At 41.5% G+C, this 21,884-nt stretch overlaps 1 protein-coding gene across 3 annotated transcripts in view; it reads right to left on the reverse strand.

Annotated features, from left to right (window-relative positions):
- The window catches only part of stk32a (serine/threonine kinase 32A), a 92,860-nt gene that overhangs the window by 64,698 nt on the left and 6,278 nt on the right, over positions 1-21,884 (reverse strand). For 2 of the 3 annotated variants that reach the window (XR_013794478.1, XM_079585100.1), the window contains exons 1-4: positions 21,589-21,791; positions 15,324-15,464; positions 3,860-3,915; positions 2,689-2,840 (exon numbers count right to left, since the gene is read on the reverse strand). Coding sequence is in view for 2 of the 3 variants with exons in the window: in XM_079585100.1 (XP_079441226.1) it covers positions 2,689-2,840; positions 3,860-3,915; positions 15,324-15,375 (260 nt within the window). In the remaining variant the exon portion in view is untranslated. Of the gene's footprint in view, positions 1-2,688; positions 2,841-3,859; positions 3,916-15,323; positions 15,465-21,588; positions 21,792-21,884 lie in introns of those variants that run through there. The other variant, XM_079585099.1, reaches the window with a different exon arrangement.

Genomic DNA, 21,884 nt, shown 5'->3' on the forward strand with positions numbered 1-21,884 from the left:
ACTGTTCAGTGTCCCGGTTGGTAAACCCACACCACAGAGACTTCCACCATGGGCCTTCATCCTGGTGACTCTGCTCTGGGTCGCAACCTAGCTCCTCCCTCCAACATCTCCTCCCTGGCTTCTCCCTCCATTGTCTATTCCCTGGCTCCTCCCTCCAGCGTCTCCTTGGAGTTTTCCCCTTCCTCCACTAAGATGTGTTTTTTATTTACGGCACAAGGATGGACCATCCGGAGAGAGAGGAGTAATCTTAGGTTTTCATTCTGTTCTGTGGACTGTTTATTTGCTTTCTACTTCCATTTAGTAATTGTATTTCTTTTGTGTGTCCATAATCGAATACTACTCTACTATATAGTATGTGAAAAATTGTACACCAACAGAGTAGTATGTTCAAATACATAGTACTCGAAATACAGTAGGTGAAAAGTACCTTGATGACCTACTACTTCCACTGAGATTCTGATGTATGCGTTTGATGGACACTTTACTATTACATGAGGCCACGGGAGAGGATTTGGGAATGGCGAAGAAGCGACACAACTGATGCTGTAGGTCGCATGACAGTGACAACATGGCATATGCAGTGCATCCGAATTTCATTCATACTACACATATCCATACTATATAAAACAGTGGTTTCCAACTCTGGTCCTGGAGTACCCCAAACATGTCTCCTTAATCAAACACACCTGATTCAACTCATCAGCTACTTAGTAGAGACTTCAAGACCTGAAATGGTTGTGTCAGATTAAAGAGCCATCTAAAATGTGTGTGTGAAGGTACTCCAGGACCGGGGTTGGGAACCACTGATATAGAAAATACTTTTTTAACAGTCGCCAAGTATGTTTAGACTAAAATGTAGTACCTACTATACAGTATGCTATTTTAGGCTCAGTGTAGGTCAATATAATATAATCTGGCTTTTACAACTTAATTTCAACATCATAAAATAAAATACATAATCATTTCTGTTATGTGCTGACAATCAAAAACGAAATAAAACCCACAATAATTTATGCAGTCAGTAAAGCTAGCTAATAGTGTTCTGCACACCAACAATATTTAAAATACTATAAAAAAAATCATTGTGTTGTGAGTGTTGTTTGCTTTTAGCCAAATAGAATAAATCAGGTTTAAAATGGAAATGATTTTCGATTAGATCAACATAAAAATGCACTTTATATAAGTTACATGGTTGTTTTACATTTCGTCATATTGCACTTTAGTGCAATACTAAAAACTATACATATGTGTGAGGAGACTGTCCAGCAATGAGTTTCAGGTGTGGGTAGCTAGTCATTTGACCAAGAAAGCATAAATAATAGTTGCAGAAACAGATTGTGAGATTGGCGTGTTTCTGAAGTTGTGCTCGGCGTGCAGCCTATTTACCCTTTCATATAGGTATGTGGAGTTATGGGTTGTGTGATTTGTTTGTGTTGAATGAGTGCGTTTTAATAGCGCAATTCCATTCTTATTTGATCCCTTTTTTCCTTTAGGCTGATTTATTAACAGGTTTTACTCTCTGTCTTGGAAGCTGGGCAGACAAATATTTATTGCTGCGGTACCTTCTATGGGCTGGCGGCCGTGTAGGAGTGTGAACAACCGGTAAATGCAGTATACCTTTTATTGAGGCCGACGGTTATGAGTTTGAGTCTGCAGTTGTACTTTCGCTAAAGTAGGTTTTGTTTTGTTTTATTGCAAGTTGTGTTAACATGTATTAACGTATATGTTTTTTTTCTTGTTAAAGGGGCAGACCAGCCACTGTCTCTTGTGTATTTAAGTTTTCTTTTTTCTTTACTTAATTCTGTATTGATGTTTAATTTGATCCTATTAAATATTGTTTGTGTCATTTGCTTTTGTTTGTGTGGTACTGCTCTCTTAGTTTTTTGTGTTCCAGTGCTTAATGGTTTTGTACAGGGACGAAAAGCCTGCATCGACACTTAACCTCCCCTGGTGTAGGTGATTCGGTGGCGTGGCACTGCTGTGTGTGTGTATTAGAAGGTTGGCACTGTAATGGTGATTAATGGATGCTGCTTGTTTGCGGTGAATCCTTTGGGTTTTTCTTCTGGTTTCTATTCTCAGGAGGTGCACGAGAGCAGGCCGACCCTTGAGGAGAGATATCTCCTACTTTTACGGATATTATTACTGACACGTGTTTTAGTAGGTGTTTTATTCTTTGATGGTCTGTGTTGGAACAATAAAATTGTAAACTGTTTAATGCTAATCAAGTGATTTGTAGAGGGCTCCTCCTCCCTTAAATAAGGAGGTCGCATAATCAGTTCATATTTCCTACACCACACATAGAAAATCTAGTAAGAATGAGTATTGAATAGTTATCTTAGCAACATGCTATTGTCAGAATAAACTTGGTCAAGTCTGAGTGACATTTGATAGTGTTTAAAGTCATTACTCCTGAAGTTCAATTCAGTTAGGAGTTGAGTCTGCTCATTAGGTTTTCATTGTAATTGTTAGCTTTGGTGCTTTTGTAGAATACTTATACGCAGCTGACGTCCAAGGTCAACTGTTTCATTACATCATTACATTACATCAAAAAAACATCATACAATTTTTATTACATCATAAAAATTTAACAAATGTACAGAACGGTATTCAAGGTTATTTTGTAAAGTGCAGTGCTGTTGGGCTATGTTTCAGCACTGATGAATCACTTAATGACTCGGAAAAACTCACCAGAAATTGACCAGGAACGGGTGCTCGAGGTTCTGCATTATCTGGAGCTCTTTGAAGACATTGCGCACCTCGTTGCGCTCCACGCACTGAAGCTTGTTCATATACTTCATGGCGTACATCTTCTTTGTGTCCTTTTTCTGAACAATGCATACCTGGAAAAAAGGTAAGTGGTCTTTATTGAACAAAAAAACGGAATACAATGTTGCTGAAAAACTGGACAGTCTCTGTTGCACTCAATAAAGCGCATTATTGCTCGCCCACTTTTTCAGCGGTGTTAGTTCTGTAATTATTTTTTCCCCATACATTTTTCCTGAAGCCATGAACCAAATATATAAGCCATGAACCAAACCAGCCAGCTAGAGAATGGTACAAGACTGTGTAGGTACTTAACGGCATTAGTGAGGGAAATAACTACAATTCCATGAAGCACAGCAAATGAAATACTCAAATTAAAAATGATGGTAAATATATACAATTATTAATTTGATTATATCTATAGTAACAATATATTTAGTAAAATATGCATATATCTAAACGTATTTTGAGAGTGTAGGGAGACTGATTTGATCACATCATTCACAGTGCTTCATGCAGAGCTCTTGGTACAATTTGCTAGACAATTACTCTGATTGGTGGAGTTCAGATTGGGGGAGTTTCCTGTACAGCATCATAGCTAATGTCATTTTTCACCACAAATTCTGCTGTCTAACATGATTTGCTGAAATAATTCAAATAGATGGCTTTAACAAAAGCATACCACTGATAAACAAATTTTTTTTATGTTCATATACATTATCATTAAAAATCCCCTTTTGTCAATTTCCCTATGCAGAAAACAATGTTTTTACTTTCAGAACCAGACTGCACTCTACTGGAGAGTCAACAGACAAAATCTCAGAATAAATTAAACCATATTGAATATTGCTCAATAATAGACAATTGGCTTGCCATACTATGGAGTCAATATAGTAGTAATTAACCGTCTGGAAGCCAACTGGAGCACTTTTTCTCGAGTTAATTGAATTGTCTAAATTAAGTCTTAATCTACAGTATTAATGTTTCAAGCACAATCAATGAAGGTCACTGACAATTCACTTTGGCCTCAGTACCATGAGCTTCATTTGTTTTGATTATTGGTTTTGTTTTCAAGTAAATATATAGCACAACTTACTTTCCCAAAACTGCCTTTACCAATGGCTCTCAAGATCTGAAAGTGGTCAAAATTGACTGTGGAGAGACAAAAATGTAATGTAACAGTTAGTGCATTGCAAGATACAATGATTTTCTTTCTTCTGTGGAACACAGAGCAAACATATATTTGATCATACATTGAAAATCATACATTTCAAGCTCAAAAAGTACATATAGTATAACAATAATAGTATGTTGACTTTGTCCAGTAAACACTGTAGCAGATGGGAGGAACAGAACCGACTCAATCTCTTCCCCCCCGCCCCAAGGACAATTACTCTGCTGAATTGTAAATAAAACAAGCTGTCAGCAAATTGTATTTTTTTATGAAGTTGCTCATCTGATTTAAACAGTTATGCAGTCCGACTCAAAGCATCATCTCTCACCTCATCTAATGCAGCCAAACTCATCATCAGACCTGTGAATGAACGTTGCCCATCTCTCTGCTCTCAAAGCTCGTCTATCTGAAGCTGCAGTCTAATATATGCTGTCGGCAGCAATTACAGTTTGATGGTCACTACTCGATAGACACTAGTCTGTTGGTCGAGGACCAGCAATTATATTTCTTAAATGAGAAGTCTGTCTCTGCCCCAGACAGCATGCTCACAATTTCACAGTATACTCTCTCTCTATATATATATTTGTATGCATATGTGTATATATATATATATTCTCAAGTATATGGCAAACTTACAAACAGGAGCCAGTGAGTGCCAAATACATTTTTTTTCCAGAATGCTCCAATTTAACCCAAAGTCTTGAAAATAGAGTGAAACAACACAAAGGATGAAGAAATAAAGACATTGAGGTACTGTATGACATAAGGGTGAGTAATGTTTATTTTACAGTACTGTATGTTCACAGTGTATTTACCCAACTATGGACTTAAAGTGGGCTAAGTTTAGATTTTAGGATTTGGGTTAATAGCAATTACCCAGTTATTGACGTTACTATAGTAAGTCCATAATATGTACATGCAGAACTGGACTGTAAAATAAAGTGTTTTTGGGAGAACTGCAGTTTCCCTTTAAGGCATATCCTTCAGAAGACCTCAGCCCTATGTGTGTGTGTGTGTGTGTGTGTGGTAAATTAAATGTACGTGTAATTCATAGAAGTTGCCCAGTTACACCAACTTCAAGCCAATGCAAACTAAAATTATCTAAAAATCAATATTATTTATAAAAATAATGGAAAGTGGAAAGGATTTTAGAAATGATTTTAGAAATATACTGATCAACCATAACATTAAAACCAATCTGGTCCAATCACACAGAGAAGCTACTGTAGCTCAAATTACTGAAAGGTTTAAAAAGGTGGTTGAATATAATTTAACTTTTCTAACTTGTAATGTTGCTGTTTGAGCATAAACAACATCTGCAAAGTTACGACGCTCAAAGTTCAAAGCAAAGTGAGATATTTGCTTGTAAAAAAAATTGCTTTTAAAAGGACTATAACAAACGGCTGGTAAGAACTACACAACATTAGTGACATCACTAATCCTAAAATGTACATAACCCCCGCCCCCGGGAACACGATTTATAGATTATCAAAACAGAATATGCTAATCAATGACTAGAAGATAACTACACATAAGCTACATAAATTCATCAACTAACCATTCAGAAATGTCCTGTTGCTTCTACATGTTGTCACTTCTTCTTGAGTCTCTCCATCTTTCTGACTCCGGTTTGAACATAAAAGGCTAAAAGTTGTTGAAATTTTCAGTGCATGTGTGTGTGAGGTAAAAGGACAGGAGCTCTTGAAGCTCCGCCCCCTGTGCCGGGAGCAGCAGCTCATTTGCATTTAAAGTAACAGACACAAAAACAGTGCGTTTTTGCTCTCCCTCAAAAAGTGACAACTTTAACATGCTGTATAAACATATCTGTGGGGTATTTTGAACTAAAACTTAACATACACACTGGCTGTGTGGCGTGAGCTTGGTGGTTTCTGTTGCGTGTCAGCTGCGTGGCGGCTTCGTGGCGTTTTCTATGTCTTTGCACACCAGAAACCTGTCTGATGCGGCGCTGCTGCTGCACGTACAGTGAGGGCTATCTCGGGATTTGGATCACCTTTGTTCCGACATATGGGGAGAGATTTGTGAAAGGCCAATCTTCATGTTAAACATAAATATATAGCCTACTGATACAGCAAAGACAACGTCGGCAGTATTGACAAAATAGGCTACAGAATATTTTGTTCTGTATTGACAGGTGCAATATTTGAAAATCAATCATTTTTTTCTTTTTCTGCATTTATGTCGAAACCTAGAGATTTTCAAAAATCAAAATGTAATTTATTAATATGTATTCGTGTCAGAATGACATATAAACATCTTTTTCTATTCTCTCTTGCCTGGAAACGCTTCTAACACGTGAAAAATAGGCGTTGGTTCTATTTCTAGCATGTTTGGTTTATTTCTTTAATGCTGCCCATGATAGAAAGGTTTCAGATAAAATCCACCATTGTTCATGACCACTCCTCAAGCCCTTAGCTGGCCCACTTTGATATTACACCAAGGCATTCGGCATTAGGGAATTGGCCGTTGACCCAGAGGAAGCCCCGATTAGGCCCAATAAAGCCCTGAAAGTGACAGTGATGCTTCTGGCCTGACAGTGGAAACACAGCTAAAGGTGTTCCCTGATGGCAGTGGCTTCTTTCAGCAGGATAATGCACCCTGCCACACTGCACAAATTGTTCAGGGATGGTTTGAGGAACATGACAGAGTTAAAAGAGTTAAAAGTCTTGACTTGGCCAACATATTCCCCAGATCTCAGTCCAATTGAGTATCTATGGGATGTGGTGGACCAACAAATCTGATCCATGGACCCCATCTCACAACATACTTAACAACTTAAAGGATCGGCTGCTAATGTCTTCGTGCCAGAGACCACAGATGTCTTTGTTTTGGCAGCATGGGGGGGACCTACACAATATTAGACAGGTGCTTATAATGATAAGTATCTGATAGTGTTATATCTGAAAAGGAACAAAAATATGAAGCAATATAAAGAGGTTTATTAAAAGTTTGCTTCCTTCTGTTAGGACATAAATAATTGTCCTTTTTCACCTTTAATATTTATTTAATCTATATGTATTGAAGTACTATATAAGTATTGAAATATGGTTTGAGGAAAGGTCGTTTTGTGATTATAAATTTTATAGTTTTGATAAAATAAAGAGAACATAAAATTAAATGGTACTTTAATAGGGTGTAAAAATACATTTACAACACTTGTGATAAACTTCAAAGTTTAAATATAGAGCTACTTTAAAAATAAAAGGTACATTTGAGGGACATGTTTTGTCCCATGTCTCAAGAGCCATTGAGTGAACTATTGAGTGTGGGCAAACGATCTAGGACAGCCACTTAGAGAACGCTGACACCCTTTTCACAGTGACATCCAGAGGGTCATAAGCTTGTCCTAAATAGTAAATGCCCCATCTCTAAGAGGAAATTCTTACCACTAAGTGAATAACAATTTCCAAATCAAGGCTTCAATAAATTTGAAATATTGCCTGAAGATCTCTTAAAATAAATTGTTTAAAAAAAGGTAAACATGCTCCTCTTTAACTTTCAAGGCATACAAAAAAGATCACAATTGCAGGGAAGTGTAGGGAATGTGTTTCTGTCTATGCATTTTGTTTTGTATTGTTTTAACTGTCAAAAATAAACAGATCTGTGTCGGATTGACAAATATTTATGTATATATATATATATCATGACAACTCTCCAAAGATTTTTTTAGTATGCATTTGGTCTTGGCTAAATTGATCTATTAAGCTGCAGCTGATATTGCTGCTGCTGTTTATTATTGCTGTTGTTGTAGATTGCTGCTGCTAGAGAGCAAGTGCAGGAACTTGCTACTGCCAATACATACGGGGATACGCTGCAGTGAACATGTAAGACATACTACTGCTTCAAAAAAAACATACAGTATGTAAAATGACAAAGCTGGAAACGAGAATATGAATAATACAAGCCAAAATGTTTATGCTGCTGTGAGCATGAAAACACACTGCTGCTATACGATAATATGCTTAAAATGACCCCCCATCAAAGTAGGAGACGAGTCGACCAGTCGGCTCCGCCTTGGCTCCCTCACACCTTCAGCTCCACCAGGGACCGTAGTCCTCATGGCTCCACCAGGCTCCCTCGTCCCTCTGGCACCACCTTGGCTCCTCACACCTTCAGCTCCACCAGGGACTGTAGTCCTCATGGCTCCACCAGGCTCCCTCGTCCCTCTGGGTCCGCCTTGGCTCCTCACACCTTCAGCTCCACCAGGGACCGTAGTCCTCATGGCTCCACCAGGCTCCCTCGTCCCTCTGGGTCCGCCTTGGCTCCTCACACCTTCAGCTCCACCAGGGACCTTAGTCCTCATGGCTCCACCAGGCTCCCTCGTTCCTCTGGGTCCGCCTTGGCTCCTCACACCTTCAGCTCCACCAGGGACCGTAGTCCTCATGGCTCCACCAGGCTCCCTCGTCCCTCTGGCACCACCTTGGCTCCTCACACCTTCAGCTCCACCAGGGACCGTAGTCCTCATGGCTCCACCAGGCTCCCTCGTCCCTCTGGGTCCGCCTTGGCTCCTCACACCTTCAGCTCCACCAGGGACCGTAGTCCTCATGGCTCCACCAGGCTCCCTCGTCCCTCTGGGTCCGCCTTGGCTCCTCACACCTTCAGCTCCACCAGGGACCGTAGTCCTCATGGCTCCACCAGGCTCCCTCGTCCCTCTGGGTCCGCCTTGGCTCCTCACACCTTCAGCTCCACCAGGGACCGTAGTCCTCATGGCTCCACCAGGCTCCCTCGTCCCTCTGGGTCCGCCTTGGCTCCTCACACCTTCAGCTCCACCAGGGACCGTAGTCCTCATGGCTCCACCAGGCTCCCTCGTCCCTCTGGGTCCGCCTTGGCTCCTCACACCTTCAGCTCCACCAGGGACCGTAGTCCTCATGGCTCCACCAGGCTCCCTCGTCCCTCTGGGTCCGCCTTGGCTCCTCACACCTTCAGCTCCACCAGGGACCGTAGTCCTCATGGCTCCACTAGGCTCCCTCGTCCCTCTGGGTCTGCCTTGGCTCCTCACACCTTCAGCTCCACCAGGGACCGTAGTCCTCATTGCTCCACCAGGCTCCCTTGTCCCTCTAGCTACACCTTGGCTCCTCACACCTTCAGCTCCACCAGGGACCGTAGTCCTCATGGCTCCACTAGGCTCCCTCGTCCCTCTGGGTCCGCCTTGGCTCCTCACACCTTCAGCTCCACCAGGGACCGTAGTCCTCATGGCTCCACCAGGCTCCCTCGTCCCTCTGGCTCCACCTTGGCTCCTCACATCTTCAGCTCCACCAGGGACCGTAGTCCTCATGGCTCCACCAGGCTCCCTCGTCCCTCTGGGTCCGCCTTGGCTCCTCACACCTTCAGCTCCACCAGGGACCGTAGTCCTCATGGCTCCACCAGGCTCCCTCGTCCCTCTGGGTCCGCCTTGGCTCCTCACACCTTCAGCTCCACCAGGGACCGTAGTCCTCATGGCTCCACTAGGCTCCCTCGTCCCTCTGGGTCTGCCTTGGCTCCTCACACCTTCAGCTCCACCAGGGACCGTAGTCCTCATGGCTCCACCAGGCTCCCTCGTCCCTCTGGCTCCACCTTGGCTCCTCACACCTTCAGCTCCACCAGGGACCGTAGTCCTCATGGCTCCACCAGGCTCCCTCGTCCCTCTGGGTCCGCCTTGGTCAGTCGTTGCTCTGGACTTCCAGGCCTTTAGCTGCGCTTCGTCCCTCCAGCCCTTCGGCTCCTCCTTCCCTCTTGCTGCACCCTGGTCCTCAGTCGCACCACCTTCGCCTCAGTCCTCCTTTGCCCCGGCTCCACCCTTCTCTCCAGGTCACCGATGTCGCCCGTCCAGTCAGCTCTTCAGCGCCGCATGGGTCTCCACCACCACGGGCTCAGTCTCAGTGACTCGTCGCCTTGGAGAAGCCTGCCAATCCTCATCATTGCTCCTCTCTCCGCCGTGGGCCTGCATCCTAGCCCTTCTGCTGGGGGTTACACACTGGATCCTTCTGCCTGCCTCTCTGCCTTGGCTCCTTCCTCCATCTTCTCCGCTGATGATCCTGCTGTTGGTTGCTCCCTGTTTCCTTCCTCTATGGTCTGGCTTCTTTCTCCTTCCACTCAACGATTATAACCACGATTATAGTGTTTTGGAGACTTTCAACCCTAGAGGGGGGTTCTGTCACAAGTTCACCGGGTCCTTTTCTTCTGCACTCCCTCATTAGCCATTTTTGGATCTTCACGATCTTCTAAACTATGTGCCTCTGTTTATTAAACTCTGTTTGTTTCCACTTAATGTGCAATCTACCAGTCTTGTTTCTGATTTATACATTGTGATGAACCACTTGAAGTGAACTTACCTGAATTTTTTTGAAGAATAAACTTCTGCACTTAAGTCCATTTCTGTTCCCTGTGTTGTCTATATCGTTACACGTTCATTATTTGACAACTCCATTCTGCTGATTTTTTTCTTAGCAGTGTGAAGTAAACGGAAACACAGCTCTTGGTTTACGCACGCTAGTGACCATCGTTCTTTGGACATAAAGAATCGTTTAATAATTTTTAGGGCTGTCAAAAGATCACGATTAATCACATCCAAAATAAAAGTCTGTGTTTGCATAATATATGTGTGTGTACTGTGTATAATTATTATGTATAAATACACACACATTCATGTATATATTTAAGAAATATTTGAATTTATATATTGTATATACTGTACATTTATATAATTTATATTATACATAAATATGTTATATATAAATATAACCAATTTTTCTTAAATATATACATGATTGTGTGTGTTTTTATATATATAAATAATTATACACAGTACACACACATATATTATGTAAACACAAACTTTTATTTTGGATGTGATTAATCGTGATTAATCTTTTGACAGCCCTAATAATTTTGCATGAGGTGTCAGGATTATGTTCTGGTTTGACATTGTTTTCATTGTGTTTTCATTCTGTTTGCTCATTTTCAGTTCACCTTTCCTTTGTTAATTATTAACTCATTAGTTCCCTCGTTTAGTTCTGGTATAAGTACTCCCTGTTTTTTTCAGTTCATTGTCCTTTCTCGCCAGTTTTAGAGTGTGCTATTCAGTTTCTTCAAGTTCTCTCCTGTGTGTTTGCATGGTGGAGTCTACAAATAAAAGACTATGTTGAGTATCATGCGCTTTGTTACGTACAGCCACCCAACTGTGACCGAAGACAGGACCTAAACAAGGACCTTAGACTGAAGAATGGACTTACCAGCTGGAACAACAGGGAATAACCCTGTGATTTTCATCAACTGGTGTAGAATAGAATAGAATAGAATAGAATAGAATAGAATAGAATAGAATAGAATAGAATAGAATGAGGCATTTATATAGCGCTTTCATATGTACTACTGTACACCCAAAGCGCTTTACAATCATATGGGGGTCTCTCCTCAACCACCACCGGTGTGTAACATCCACTTGGATGATGCGACGGCAGCCACAGTACAACGGCGCCAGTGCGCTCACCACACACCAGCTATAGTGGAGAGGAGAGAGAGTGATAGAGCCAATTCAGTGAATGGGGATTATTAGGGGGCCATGATTGGTAAGGGCCAATGCCGGTGGAATGTGGCCAGGACACTGGGGTTTCTCTTTACGATAAGAGAATTTTACGGTATTTTACTACACCAAACTTAATAAGCAGATGAAGGCAAGCCTGTCGTGGAGGACCCTTTTTGGACTTTGTTGAGTGGGTGCTGGCCACCTAGGGATTCTCATGTCCCAGTTCCATTCCAGTAAGTGAATTTCCCATGCCTGTTCCAGTAAGTAAAATTCCCCAGTCCGTTCCAGAGAATGAAACTCCACAGAGTGCTCAGGGACGACCTCCGTGGCCGTGTCAGGGCAGAGAGGAAGTTCACATTCAGCCTCCTTGGCCATTTCACGAGTTCACACTTACAAATAAGTTAGATGGAATAATGGTATGCATGTTTGGCGTGCTGTCCGAACAGAGGGCTCCGGACTCGGTATTTGGCCCCAACCCAGAGTACTCCCCCGTATTACTGGCTGTGGAGTGAGGTGTCGGGGTGGTGGAGGGATGCTGAAAAACTGTCAAGGAATGTAGGTGAGTCGACTGAGTGCCAATATATATGCTTCCTCTCATGCTGATGGGACAGTCATGATGATTGTTGATTGGATTGATTATTTGAACGTGCTCCTCCCGAACTTTGTTTAATGAAACATCATGACATGGCAGGCAGAGAGTTCAGAGATGGATGCTGCCGCCTCGGGAGGAGCTGTAGTGGTTGCAGTCAACTCGGGAGGAGATGCAGAGAACGCCGCCGAACAAACAAAATCAACCAAAAACAGGAAAACCAGGAAACAGGACTTAGACCAACCCATACTCAGAATTTAACCCATTCAAGTTAGTGCACACACATTAGGAGCAGTGAGTAGTGAACATACACTGCGGCGTACAGAAAGCGATTGGGGGTTAGGTGTCTTGTTCAAGGGCACATCACTCGTTTCCTGCCGGTAATAATTATCGAACATGTGACCTTCGGATTACAAGCCTGACTCTCAAACCATTAGGCCACAACTGCCCCTGTTGCAGTATACATTTGCAATGCATGCTCCAGTTGCTGTACATATTGCTGCAAGCCCTGTTGAATAAGCAAAAACAGCAAAAATCAAATGCTTATTTTACTTTAACGAGTTCACGTACCAGCCATGCTTTGTCACTGAAATCCCAACAACTTGCAAACAGTATAATTTGAATTTATTATGCATTTTGCTGTTGTTAATATTCACAAACACAGCAATCTGAATTTGCTATGCATGATGCTGTTAGTGTTGCACAAAGTGTTCAAAACTGCTGTAAGCCCTGCTGAATAACCGAACAAAAGCAAATTACCATTCCAACTTTAGCAAGTTCACATACCGGCGCAATCCTTTGTTGTCACTGTATCCTCACAGCATGAAAACTGCTGCCAATGTGTAAACAGAAATTGCATATTCGCTAGCTGCTAACATGCTAATTCATTCACTATGCATCAAAACAGGACTTTTTAAAAACTTACTTTATAGGGGACTTGAACTAATTTAATAAATAATGACCTTTACACATCACTGACTGAACCCAAACCTTATCAACAACAAACTACGGCAGCTTTTTTAGTTTGTTTGTTTTCCTTGCTTTAAAGCTAAAATTAATCTTGTTGTATCACTAATCATCATTAGCCCGTTTACCACAGCAAAACTGCTCTGCAATTGTATTTGTTTGTATTGTATAGGGATGTCCCGATCAGGTTTTTTTGCCCTCGAGTCCGAGTTATTTGATACTTCTATAATACACACACACAAAAAAAGAATAAAGAAGAGCGAAAAAACAGATCAAGGATGTTCCTTATTATTTATTTAATTCACCTTATTTTAACATTCAACAACTCTGTTAACAAACAGAGCACTTCTGTGAGGTAGCTTGAACAATCAAGTAATAAATAACATAAATTCTTCACTTTTGGTGAAGTCAACAAATAGAAGTCATGCCGCACGCGTTGCTGTTTCTGTGTGGAGTCAAAAGGCTCTAACTCTGTGCCACCGCATAACTATAGATGTGTTAAAAAATAATGAGAATATATATACATATACATCCGAGTCCTGATCGGGAGGTAACGTCCGATTCCGATCGAGTCTGAAACCACGTGATCGGGCCCGATTTCCGATCACGTGATCGGATCTGGACATCCCTAGTATTCCCTAGGCGATCTGACCTGAAAATGATGAAGCGTAGTTCTGACATTGGACAGCATCTGAAATTAGCCCGCAAATACTCAATGAAGAAATGAAACAATGCCCTTTAACGTCGTTGGAGGTTTTTAGAGCGATAATGATGATCCCGGGTGAAAGTGTATATGTGCGAATACTTAATTCCCTTTAACTGTTCTGAAATCTGTGATGCTTCGACGCTGTATTCTCACATCTACTACATACACCACTTGCTGCCGCTTATATAACGCACCGAGATGAGGCGTAAAAGACGTTCCCTTTTCTCTGAAAACATGCAGCAAACTGCTATAGAGAATGCTAACCAGCCATTGAAATGTTGAGCAGCAAGCTCATTGGCTGCAGATGCGACATGAACCAGTCAGCTTGTGCTATGCAGTAAACAATGTGAATATCCTCAGGTTGTAAAGCCATGTAAAATTTTGTTTAATAGTTGTTTGCTTTACTGAGTCATTGTGCGCACTTGCTGTTTACCCACGTACACGATTACCTTGTAAAATGGGCCAATCGGCTATTGCTATAACTGTACTTGTGATGGCCCATCTCTTCCTTTGACTCGTTTACACACAGGTGTATTGGAATCTAGGTTGTAAATTTTAGACCCACCTGCAAAAACAGATTTATGAGAACCTCAATAAATGACTTTCTGGACTCAGCAGCTTCAGATCCTGTTGAATGGGTTTACTTCACTTCTAAAGTGAGCCATCTTAGATTGAGATCTCAACAGAAGATTGACATTGATTGTTTTGCCAGGATTATTAATTTTAGCTACAGTTCTTCATGTACATACAGCAGCAGAGGGGAAGTTGAATCACAACTAAATAAGCAAATTTACAATTTAGTCTCTACTTCACACAAAAAGCTGTTGAATACACACCACTTTTACCATACCTTTATGGGGTTTTTGGTTACACTTTTTTAAGGGGGATTAAACAAATGAGTCCTGAGTAATATTAATTAATTACATGAAATTCACAATAGATTTAGAGTTTAGGGTTAGGAAATGTTGCTTGTAATTATGCAGAATTTACTGTTATTACTATAGTAAGTACATGTATTGCGTAATTGTCACCTTAAAATAAAGTGTTACTGTGCTTTTTGTTCTTTTTAGAGGTTGACAGTCCCGCCGGGACACTGTATACAATCATTGCATGGAAAAGAGCAGCTCAGGTTTCTCTGTTTGTGCTCATTAGAGTTCATACTGTTTTGAAACAACAACGGGCTGAAAATTGGAGACAGGATTTCATTTCTGGCATATTAAGTCTCCTGAACACCCTCTGTCTGCCATTGGCTGGTCAAGAAGACAGTCCTGCCTTAGACTCACCCCATTGATTTAGTGTTGCTGTGTCGGATTGGTTGGGATGCTCAAACAAATGTTCTGATAGAAACAATTTTACAGGAATAAACCTATTGATTGCTTATTTATAAAATTTATTTTAACATTCAAAAAAATGACACGTCATTTTTAAATAAATTATTCACCTACAGTATATTTAAATACTAGCATCCTAACACTTACACATTTGTGTGAAGAACTAGAAAAGATTGTTAAATGAATAACGAGTTCATATTTTAATTAGTGTATTAGAATTCGAGTCCTGTGTCTTGTGTCCAAACTTGTTTTGTGTCCAAGAACACACTTACCCTCCGCTGGGTCATCACTGACGGATGTCCTGCTAGACTGTCCAAGTCCCATGTCTTCTTAAGAGGTGAAGTTCTCCCGTTTAAAATGGAAACATCCTCTGGGTTTGTTAATAAGGATATATAGCTCTATAGAAGAATGACCTGTGACAGGGACAGAGTGAAGCGTGAGTTTAATGACAATCTGGACCGACTTTACATTACAGTGTTTATGTTACACAGGGGTGAATTCAGGTTAATTGGGACACTTTTTCCATGTAATAGCAATGGCGAAAAGGTCACAAATGTGAAGCGTAACACGCGATAAAGCGACCGTTGCAAATCCATTTGTCGTTCGTATGAGAGGTATTGCGAATCAGAACTAGAGCGAGGCATCAGTTTACTGTCGGGGTTTGTCACGCCGCATCCAGTGTAGACAGCATCACTGATTATAATGGGTTATATTGTGTTTTGTCACATCGCACCACTCGCGTCTGGTGTAGACAGCATCACTGATTATAGTGGGTTATATTGTGTTTTGTCACATCGCACCACTCGCGTCTGGTGTAGACAGCATCACTGATTATAATGGGTTATATTGTGTTTTGTCACATCGCACCACTCGCGTCCGGTGTAGACAGCATCGCTGATTATAATGGGTTATATTGTGTTTTGTCGCATCGCACCACTCGCGTCTGGTGTAGACAGCATCACTGATTATAATGGGTTATATTGTGTTTTGTCACATCGCACCACTCGCGTCTGGTGTAGACAGCATCACTGATTATAATGGGTTATATTGTGTTTTGTCGCATCGCACCACTCGCGTCCGGTGTAGACAGCATCACTGATTATAATGGGTTATATTGTGTTTTGTCGCATCGCACCACTCGCGTCTGGTGTAGACAGCATCACTGATTATAATGGGTTATATTGTGTTTTGTCACATCGCACCACTCGCGTCTGGTGTAGACAGCATCGCTGATTATAATGGGTTATATTGTGTTTTGTCGCATCGCACCACTCGCGTCTGGTGTAGACAGCATCACTGATTATAATGGGTTATATTGTGTTTTGTCACATCGCACCACTCGCGTCCGGTGTAGACAGCATCGCTGATTATAATGGGTTATATTGTGTTTTGTCGCATCGCACCACTCGCGTCCGGTGTAGACAGCATCGCTGATTATAATGGGTTATATTGTGTTTTGTCGCATCGCACCACTCGCGTCTGGTGTAGACAGCATCGCTGATTATAATGGGTTATATTGTGTTTTGTCACATCGCACCACTCGCGTCTGGTGTAGACAGCATCACTGATTATAATGGGTTATATTGTGTTTTGTCACATCGCACCACTCGCGTCCGGTGTAGACAGCATCACTGATTATAATGGGTTATATTGTGTTTTGTCACATCGCACCACTCGCGTCCGGTGTAGACAGCATCACTGATTATAATGGGTTATATTGTGTTTTGTCACATCGCACCACTCGCGTCCGGTGTAGACAGCATCGCTGATTATAATGGGTTATATTGTGTTTTGTCGCATCGCACCACTCGCGTCCGGTGTAGAAAGGATCGCTGATTATAATGGGTTATATTGTGTTTTGTCACATCGCACCACTCGCGTCCGGTGTAGACAGCATCACTGATTATAATGGGTTATATTGTGTTTTGTCACATCGCACCACTCGCGTCCGGTGTAGACAGCATCGCTGATTATAATGGGTTATATTGTGTTTTGTCACATCGCACCACTCGCGTCTGGTGTAGACAGCATCACTGATTATAATGGGTTATATTGTGTTTTGTCACATCGCACCACTCGCGTCTGGTGTAGACAGCATCACTGATTATAATGGGTTATATTGTGTTTTGTCACATCGCACCACTCGCGTCTGGTGTAGACAGCATCACTGATTATAATGGGTTATATTGTGTTTTGTCACATCGCACCACTCGCGTCTGGTGTAGACAGCATCACTGATTATAATGGGTTATATTGTGTTTTGTCGCATCGCACCACTCGCGTCCGGTGTAGACAGCATCGCTGATTATAATGGGTTATATTGTGTTTTGTCGCATCTCACCACTCGCGTCCGGTGTAGACAGCATCACTGATTATAATGGGTTATATTGTGTTTTGTCGCATCGCACCACTCGCGTCTGGTGTAGACAGCATCACTGATTATAATGGGTTATATTGTGTTTTGTCACATCGCACCACTCGCGTCTGGTGTAGACAGCATCTCTGATTATAATGGGTTATATTGTGTTTTGTCACATCGCACCACTCGCGTCCGGTGTAGACAGCATCGCTGATTATAATGGGTTATATTGTGTTTTGTCACATCGCACCACTCGCGTCCGGTGTAGACAGCATCACTGATTATAATGGGTTATATTGTGTTTTGTCACATCGCACCACTCGCGTCCGGTGTAGACAGCATCACTGATTATAATGGGTTATATTGTGTTTTGTCACATCGCACCACTCGCGTCTGGTGTAGACAGCATCACTGATTATAATGGGTTATATTGTGTTTTGTCGCATCGCACCACTCGCGTCTGGTGTAGACAGCATCACTGATTATAATGGGTTATATTGTGTTTTGTCACATCGCACCACTCGCGTCCGGTGTAGACAGCATCGCTGATTATAATGGGTTATATTGTGTTTTGTCACATCGCACCACTCGCGTCCGGTGTAGACAGCATCGCTGATTATAATGGGTTATATTGTGTTTTGTCACATCGCACCACTCGCGTCCGGTGTAGACAGCATCGCTGATTATAATGGGTTATATTGTGTTTTGTCACATCGCACCACTCGCGTCCGGTGTAGACAGCATCGCTGATTATAATGGGTTATATTGTGTTTTGTCACATCGCACCACTCGCGTCTGGTGTAGACAGCATCACTGATTATAATGGGTTATATTGTGTTTTGTCACATCGCACCACTCGCGTCTGGTGTAGACAGCATCGCTGATTATAATGGGTTATATTGTGTTTTGTCACATCGCACCACTCGCGTCTGGTGTAGACAGCATCACTGATTATAATGGGTTATATTGTGTTTTGTCACATCGCACCACTCGCGTCCGGTGTAGACAGCATCACTGATTATAATGGGTTGTATTGTGTTTTGTCACATCGCACCACTCGCGTCCGGTGTAGAAAGGATCGCTGATTATAATGGGTTATATTGTGTTTTGTCACATCGCACCACTCGCGTCTGGTGTAGACAGCATCACTGATTATAATGGGTTATATTGTGTTTTGTCACATCGCACCACTCGCGTCTGGTGTAGACAGCATCACTGATTATAATGGGTTATATTGTGTTTTGTCGCATCGCACCACTCGCGTCTGGTGTAGACAGCATCACTGATTATAATGGGTTATATAGTGTTTTGTCGCATCGCACCACTCGCGTCCGGTGTAGACAGCATCACTGATTATAATGGGTTATATTGTGTTTTGTCACATCGCACCACTCGCGTCCGGTGTAGACAGCATCGCTGATTATAATGGGTTATATTGTGTTTTGTCGCATCGCACCACTCGCGTCTGGTGTAGACAGCATCGCTGATTATAATGGGTTATATTGTGTTTTGTCGCATCGCACCACTCGCGTCCGGTGTAGACAGCATCACTGATTATAATGGTTTATATTGTGTTTTGTCACATCGCACCACTCGCGTCCGGTGTAGACAGCATCGCTGATTATAATGGGTTATATTGTGTTTTGTCACATCGCACCACTCGCGTCTGGTGTAGACAGCATCACTGATTATAATGGGTTATATTGTGTTTTGTCACATCGCACCACTCGCGTCTGGTGTAGACAGCATCACTGATTATAATGGGTTATATTGTGTTTTGTCGCATCGCACCACTCGCGTCCGGTGTAGACAGCATCGCTGATTATAATGGGTTATATTGTGTTTTGTCACATCGCACCACTTGTGTCCGGTGTAGACAGCATCGCTGATTATAATGGGTTATATTGTGTTTTGTCACATCGCACCACTCGCGTCTGGTGTAGACAGCATCGCTGATTATAATGGGTTATATTGTGTTTTGTCACATCGCACCACTTGTGTCCGGTGTAGACAGCATCGCTGATTATAATGGGTTATATTGTGTTTTGTCACATCGCACCACTTGTGTCCGGTGTAGACAGCATCGCTGATTATAATGGGTTATATTGTGTTTTGTCACATCGCACCACTCGCGTCCGGTGTAGACAGCATCGCTGATTATAATGGGTTATATTGTGTTTTGTCACATCGCACCACTCGCGTCCGGTGTAGACAGCATCGCTGATTATAATGGGTTATATTGTGTTTTGTCACATCGCACCACTTGCGTCCGGTGTAGACAGCATCGCTGATTATAATGGGTTATATTGTGTTTTGTCACATCGCACCACTCGCGTCCGGTGTAGACAGCATCGCTGATTATAATGGGTTATATTGTGTTTTGTCACATCGCACCACACGCGTCTGGTGTAGACAGCATCACTGATTATAATGGGTTATATTGTGTTTTGTCGCATCGCACCACTCGCGTCTGGTGTAGACAGCATCGCTGATTATAATGGGTTATATTGTGTTTTGTCACATCGCACCACACGCGTCTGGTGTAGACAGCATCACTGATTATAATGGGTTATATTGTGTTTTGTCGCATCGCACCACTCGCGTCTGGTGTAGACAGCATCGCTGATTATAATGGGTTATATTGTGTTTTGTCACATCGCACCACTCGCGTCCGGTGTAGACACGGTGTAACGCCAGTTTTTTCTTTTTCTTATCTCTTGGTTGTAATGGGGCGTGAAATCAAATACACTGCTGAACAATAACCAATTGTTTGCGCCAACCGGCTTCGAGTATGAACGAAACATACATTAAACGAGAGTGTTTAGCACTCCATAATGCTCACGTCGCCTCGTTTTGGATAATAATAAAATGTTAGGTCATGCAGAATATCCTGTCTTTCGAAATTTTTATCTAGATTTATTCACATTGGCCGGTGAACATCTCTGCATTAGATAAATTTACAGTACGTTTTATTAAAAGTGTATAAATGTATTTTACGCCCATGAATACATTCAGTACTGGGTTGATTACAAATTGTAGTCAGTTAATAATTACAAATTACATTAAAGAAAATTTTGTAGATAGTAATGTAATCCATTACATTAGACATATATAATCGGACTACTTTTAGATGACTTTTGACCTAATCGTTCATCACATTGATTTAAATAGGATCATCTTGTACCATATTGATATAAAAAATACAAAGAGAAAGTAAATATACTCCATTCTTTGTAATCAACAACATGAAGTGCATTAATGTAATGTACATTAGGTCAGGGTTTCCCAGACTGGGGTTCGTGAAGGAACTGCAGGGGGTTAGTGAGTTTAATGAAAAGCTATTAATTAATAAATACATTCACATTTAAAATTAAAATAAATCATTTAAAAATGTAAATAAAACACTTAGTAAAAAGATAAAACCTACATGTCATGTGACCATTAATCGACATCAGATAAACATAAACTTATTTTTATTATCATTATAATTGAATTCATTGTATTATTGACCTAACTTATTAATTTTAAAATCTTTCAGTTAAATATATTGCATCTGACAAATCTGATAAAAACTGACCAGGTCCATCTGACAAAAAAAGTTAGGCAATCCCTGATCACCGGTTGTCAAGGGCTATATTTCACCAATAAAATAAAATTAAAGTAGATTTTATTTGAAATATATATATTTTTAATTGCTGTTCATTAATTTCTGCAAGCCAAAACATGACATTTAATGTTATTTTTGACATGCTGTTTCATTAATTTCATTTTTTTTTTACATAAAAGTATTTTGTGTAATAGCCTATGCTGTTCTTCATAAAAAATAAAAAGGGTTTTAGATCACTGTAAATCAATTACCATGACAATAATGTGACATGTTCAATAGTTTCTAAAATAAATACACCAAACCTAAGATATATTCACTGGATAAAAGGTGAGACAACTAGAAACCTATTAAAAGTACTTTACTATAATGTGCAAGAACTACACAGCAGCTGACATGTTGTTCACTGGTAACTACTCTTTACTTACACAGTAACATAAACAGTAAAGTCCAAATCGAGTGGCAGAAATAGATGAGTTAGAAAACTGCTAGTAAACACGATGTAAGATCACGTACTGTATTGACCTGTAGCTGAACTCTGTTGTATATAAATCATCAGTAATCATAAACTTACCGTTTAATATGGTGGTCGAGTTGATCCTCAAAGCGATGCCAGCAGTCACACTGGTCACAGGAGAGACTGCAGTGTACAGATGAGTGCTGGACACACAGACTATCCCACACAACTTCTCCACTCACCGCAATGCCGTGATAAGATCCTTGCAGAGCCGGAGTCAATGACACACTGATGCAGAACACACGAACATGCTGCTTTACCTCCCATATCCAGAGAGACTCATGCCTGCATCACAACACACACACACACACACACACATCCGCGGACAGCCCCAGTCTCCGAGCAGAGGACAT

The sequence above is a fragment of the Phoxinus phoxinus genome, assembly GCF_949152265.1.
Source record: "Phoxinus phoxinus genome assembly, chromosome: 17".
NCBI lineage: Eukaryota > Metazoa > Chordata > Actinopteri > Cypriniformes > Leuciscidae > Phoxinus > Phoxinus phoxinus.